The sequence below is a fragment of the Micropterus salmoides genome, unplaced genomic scaffold (genome assembly GCF_014851395.1).
Source record: "Micropterus salmoides isolate LMB-PRFRI ecotype aquatic unplaced genomic scaffold, ASM1485139v1 Ms_hic_scaffold_1, whole genome shotgun sequence".
Lineage (NCBI taxonomy): Eukaryota > Metazoa > Chordata > Actinopteri > Centrarchiformes > Centrarchidae > Micropterus > Micropterus salmoides.
This window is the reverse complement of record NW_024040040.1, coordinates 44,474,440-44,480,292: the sequence shown is the minus strand read 5'-3', so window position 1 is coordinate 44,480,292 and position 5,853 is coordinate 44,474,440. Positions and strand designations below refer to the sequence as shown.

Sequence of the window (5,853 nt, the reverse complement as noted above, 5' to 3'; positions counted from 1 at the left end):
TGGATGTTGAAATAAACCTTATGATCAGCTGTGAAAATACACAAAGTAAAGTGTCACCATTGATTAACAGAGGTTTAGTAGACCACAGTGAATTTTAATGGCCCCTAGCATTAATCAGAAGAGACTAAATCATTTACAGACAGGATGTCCGGAGCATAAACTGCGCTCCCATGCTGCGAAAACAAGGCGCCATGTATAATGCAGACACTGAGATTACCTACACTCTGCCCGGGCCAGGAAGCCGGGTCGCTGCCCTGCTTCCAGGTGAGCAACTGGTGCTGCAGGGTGCCCATTCAGCTCCATGTGGAAGTAGGAAAAACAGCAGAGATAGTGCCATATAGTACAGCACCAACACTGAATGAATGGTAATGTTGTTCCATATAGAAAAACATCTGAAAAGTAAATTTGTTCTCTGAGCATTTTCATTTGTTTTCATTATAAACTCATAGACCAATCAGTACTATCTGCTTGATAGAGCTTTTGATTTAGAAAATAAAACATGCCCTAAAATAAAATAAAGGCGCATAAAGTGTGCCTGCACTATACAGAAAGAAAGTGTCGTCCAAATTTGAAAGAATGTGAAATAACAAATACAAGAGAAGTTGAGTCAATTTGCAAAAATTTATTTCTCAAAAGTGCAAAAAGTATAAAAAAAACACCTTCGGTATATACACAAATTTTAAAATAGTGACTGTACACGTATATTTATTATCACAAATTAAATTCATATCCCAGCAAGGGAGGAAGAAAAACATTAAAACCAGTGTTCATGTTAAAATATTCATTTCTTAGACAGGTACAGTACAACAGTATTTTAAAAAATTAAAACATTTTTGTTCAAAGTTAGCTACAGAGATTTGAGGTCAGATCATATGTCCTTGCAGCAGGGTAACAGGCCAGGCAGGAGGTTAGGAGTTGTTGTAGCTACAGTAATACACAGCTGTGCTGGCGTCTGACAGCACTGATGATATGAGGCTTTCAGGTCCTTGCATGCCGGCCTCGTGTGGCCCGTACGCCAAGCCTGTCATGTCCGCACGTGCTGAAGAGGAACTCAAATACTGCTCGAACTCGCTGCGGTCCACCTCAGCCAGCAGCTCAGAGTGGTGCATCTGCTCCACGCTGTCTGCTGAGTGAGAATGGGAGTCAGGAGGGGGGGAGAGCTGTCCTGCCCCACCAGGATGCCGCTTGGGGTGGCTGGGACTGCAATGCTGGGTGTAATACATGGCCAGAGGGTTGGGGCATCCCATGTAGGAAGGGGGAAGGGTGGCAGACTGATGGGGCTGCTCTTGAGCTGAGGCAGGGTGTCGGTGCAGGATGGGGTTGCTGTGGTGGTTTGAGAGGGGGTCCTGGGGCTGGTACTCTGCAGCCTGGGAGTGGTACGAGTATGCAGGCATCATGTGGCAGTCCTCTTGTGAATGAGGAGAGAAGAACATGGAGTCTGACTCTACAGCGTCCAGGGGAGAGGTGTCAGGCGTAGGGAGGCTGTAGGTTTCAAAGGAGGGGCCCCCAAGAGCCTGAGCATCTCGGTAGTGGCTGAGCGGCTGTGGAGGAAGCTGGAAGCCATGTTCGTGGTAGCCCAGGCCGAGACTCTCCACACACACTCTGCTGTCCCCGGACATTGACGAGGCCTGGTGCTCGGACACGCCGTGCACTAGAAAGCTAGAGTCCAGCCTCTTAATCCTCTTCACCTGCTTCCGCCGCCGGGGCCGGTACTTATAGTTGGGGTGATCCTGCATGTGCTGAACCCGCAGCCGCTCGGCCTCCTCCACAAAGGGCTGCTTTTCTGTGACAGGAAGGGCTTTCCATGATTTCCCTGCAGGTCAAGAGGAGAGTGCACATCAGTGATATGTTAGCAGATACTGTAACCAGCCTGGTGATGCACACTAAAATAGCTTGTTGCCCTTTTAGGGGGCAGGGACAGGTTTTTCAGGTTACATGCCCAGCTTAACTCAGACACAGTAACTTTTAATAACATGGCAACATCACCTGCTGCCTGAACAAACACTGCACTGGTTGAGAAATAAGCATTCGTGTACTTTTCAGCAGAACAAAAACATAAAAATAAAATAACATGCAACTAAAATTCAGAAGCAATAAGGAAAAATACTGACGTGGCATCCACTTTATAATAACTTGTAGATATCTGGCAAACAGGTGTAACGTGAGATTGATTGAATAAAGTATAAAATGACTTACCCAGCATTTTGCTCAGCTCCGCGTTGTGCAGGTCCGGGTTTTGCTGCGCCAGTCTCTTGCGCTCATCCTTCGCCCACACCATAAACGCGTTCATGGGCCGTCGGATCCGCGGCTCGTTCTTTCCGCGATTCTGGCTGCCGGAGCCGGAGACGCACGGCTCGTTTTTAACTTTGGTGTCCCCAAGAGGACTGAGAGGGTCGGCCCACTGACAGTGTCCCATTCCAGGCATCATGACTGACATCGTACACCTTGCCTGGGTCTGATCGTCGCTGGCGTAACCCGCATCGGGACTGCTCATCTCTGTCCAGCTGGGAGATTTTAGGAGAGCCACTGGACAGCTCGCAGAGGCGAAAAGACACTGAGGACAGGCTATGGATAAATAAAAATAACTTAGCAAGGGTTCTGGCTTTCGATCTGGAATAGAAAATAATTAGTCACATCCATTAGCCGTTTCCAGGAGTGGCATAGACTGAACGGTTCAGACTACTCAGAGCTGGATGTGAAGGTTGGTGCGCTATAAACTCACCAGCAGCCAATCACCATGTGGTGGGAGTGCCCACTACTACAAAGGTGTAAAAAAGTTTCGAGTACCCCGCCTCCGCCTCTTGTTTGCAGAGCAGAGACCCTCTGAGGAAAGACGCTGCGAGATCTGAAATAGGTGCAAAACTTGAAAAGAACAAAATTAATTTTGCTGCGAGATTAAACACTAAAGTACAAATACAGGTTTTAGTGCAAGGTTTCAAACATTGGCCATGTGTATAATTTTACCTACTTTTGGAGCAAAAAGAGGTGAAACTGATCAACTCTTTAATCCACAATAACGTTTATTTGGACAGCCACGTGGTCCAGTTTTAATTGGCACCCTTGAATTACTGGCACTAATACTCAGGCATCAATACGCTTGATCGTCAGTCTGTGTATTGAGATGGTAACTGTGGCTCCCTCGTTTACAACTTTTAAGCACTGTAGTCTCGATCGATGGAGACTTTCTTTGATTGCAGGGTAATGAGAAGCGCTGGACAAAAGGCGTTAATTGGGGATTTGATTGACCTAAAACAGAGAGTGGAGAAAGCTTAAATAAACAGCCATCCTGTACTTGTCAAGTGATGAGGCCTAGCACACCAAAACTGTCAAATGTTGTGATACTGGTGTCTCAGGCTGTGACTTTCAAATGTCAAAGCAAAACAAAAAAAAGTTTCTCATGTGGATTCTCTGTCTTTGGAATGTTAATGATCCACACAAACAGCAGACTGATTAAAAATGACTTTTTTTGGTATCTCATTTATGAGGAGAACAGATAATGTCTGGCAAAAAGCCAGATAGGGTATAATAGTTTTACCAGCATGACATCACACAGGCACATGCTGGGACTAATGCCAAGTCTGTGATGATAAAACCGCTAAAAGAATCGAAAAGTGTTTTATTATTTTTGTGTGTTCAAGATTTGATTCTATTATTTCTCTTTCAATAACTTACACAAAGCTTACAGTGCATTTCACCCTAAAATATCTGAACTATTGTGTCTCAGTCAAGCAATTTTAGACTTCATTGGATGCTCATTGACTTCATTGTATATTTTATAATCCTTAAAGTTAAAATAAGGCTAATTTGCTGTACAAAATATACTTTGCCAAAAATATCCCTCCCTGACATTTGACAACATGCAGTTTCACTCTGAGTGCAACTTATGAACTGCTTCACTGAACAGCACTAATACTTCATTGACTATATGACACCAGCCAGTACTCAATATAAACTCGATTAACTCCATGACACACACGTGCAAGCCACCAAAATGTGTGAGAATGTGGTTTCCTTGTTTTTTAGAGCAGCTGACAGCCGGACAAGGACGGTGAAACAGGGGTGAAAAGGTTAAAGCAACCTGTTCCACCTCGAAAATCCAGACCTGGAGTGTTTATGTAGCAGAGAATGAAGCTCCTGTTTGTGGCCAGAAATCTAAACATTACCCCACTGCAGGGGTTCTTATCAGAGCCAGCAGACCTCAACCTGTCAGCTCCATCTTTGGTCGGACTGTTCCCACCTCGTTGTGGGTTGCGGTCTTTCTGACACGTCAAAAGGGGCTGACAGAAATATGAGAGATGCTTATGCGACCTTTTTGTGCCCCGTGCAGACACCAGCGGGGACTCCAGAGCACGCTGGGTGACCCTCTAGGGGTCGGTGGGAGGGTGTTTTGGATGAAGGTCCAAGTCGAGCGCGGCATGGGACAGGATCTGGACTATAATACTGTCATCGTCTATTTTACTGCTGATGATCTGATAAGGTTTTCCCCCTCCAATCCTAAGAGAGTGGAGAAAAAGAGACTCTGTGTGTGTGTGTGTGTGTGTGTGTGGTGTGTTTGCATGCGTGTGTTGACATGGGCGTGGGTGTGAGTGTGCCTGGCCACCTCTCTCTCTTGCTGTGTGGGAGTGAAAAATCCTGGCTTTTGAAGGGAGAAGTCATAAAGTCTGGAGTCGTAGCCACATTTCCTCTACAAGGTGAGGTTCAGAGTCAACCCAAAGAAGTGGAGGGGAGGTGGCGGTGGTGGGGACGGGTAAGGGGAGGTGACACGCCTTATACGTCCCCCCTCCTTCTCCCTCCATTCCTCCCCCTGTCCCTCCACTAAGTCCCCCACCCCGTGCCTGGGGAGTCTGGGGCTGGGTGGGGGCCAGGGCTCTCGACGCCAGCCTCTGGACTCTGCGCTCAGGGAGAGGTCACTTGGCTTGCTTACACAATGGCATTATCTCAGTTCCAGCCTCGGCTACTGCAGCGGTGAGCACTTCCTGTCCCTCTGCAAGCACTTCCTGTCCTTGGCGTAGCAGCACAAACTGTCCGCCTTCCAAGTGAGTTCTGAAACGCAGTTGAGCTGCTGGTCGCCAGTCTCGCTGTCTAAATGTCTGTGGGTGGCTTTCTTGGGAATTGCACAATGTGTTTGCTGGCTCCTTTGTGCTGAGCTGCGAGGCAGTGGTGTTAGTTTAAATCTCAGGGACGGAAGGTATATATATGTTAGCACTCTGCGCTGATCCCCTGAGCTGCGAAGGCCTAAGCTGGACAAAGCCACAGAAGTGTTCTGAGTTAAACAATGTTCTACTAATTAGCAGCAAAAGTGTGGGTATTCTGCCCTGTTCTTAAAATAGTATACTCCTTCAATAATATGAAGTTAATTAATGTAAGTAGTCAATCAGATATACAGTACATTTATTCATTTAGTTGACGCCATTATCCAATGCGACTTACAATTGCTGTATGTCAGAGGTCGCATGCCACTATGAGCAACTAGGGGTTAAATGGATGGATGTGTCACAGTGTGGAATTGAACGTGGGTCTCTCACACCAAAGGCATGTGTCTTAGCCATTGTTCCATCACCACCCACTATAAAAAAAAGTATGTATTTATTTATTAAACAGATTTATCTGCAGTCATTTTGGTTGTTTGGTTAGACTGTTGGTCACACAAAGACAAAACAAGCCATTTGAAGATGATGAATTCAAAATTTCAGAACCCAAGGCCAATTAGTTAGCCTTTTTCAAAAATTAAAAATATAAATTAAAAATTACTTCGCATGCTGCTCTTCCTCTAGGTAGAAGCACTATGTTGAAAAGGATTGCAAGTACCAAAGAAGGCTACATGATTATAAAAACCTAATATTTATGTATAAA

General features: G+C 45.7%; 1 protein-coding gene across 1 annotated transcript; it reads right to left on the bottom strand.

Annotated features, from left to right (window-relative positions):
• Positions 1-607: 607 nt before the first annotated feature.
• sox17 (SRY-box transcription factor 17) lies at positions 608-2,695 on the bottom strand. The gene is made up of 2 exons (XM_038730259.1): positions 2,197-2,695; positions 608-1,813 (listed from the first exon to the last, which is right to left on the bottom strand). Exons 1-2 carry the CDS (start codon positions 2,492-2,494, stop codon positions 909-911), a joined length of 1,203 nt encoding a protein of 400 aa, XP_038586187.1. The 5' UTR covers positions 2,495-2,695; the 3' UTR covers positions 608-908.
• Positions 2,696-5,853: the final 3,158 nt, after the last annotated feature.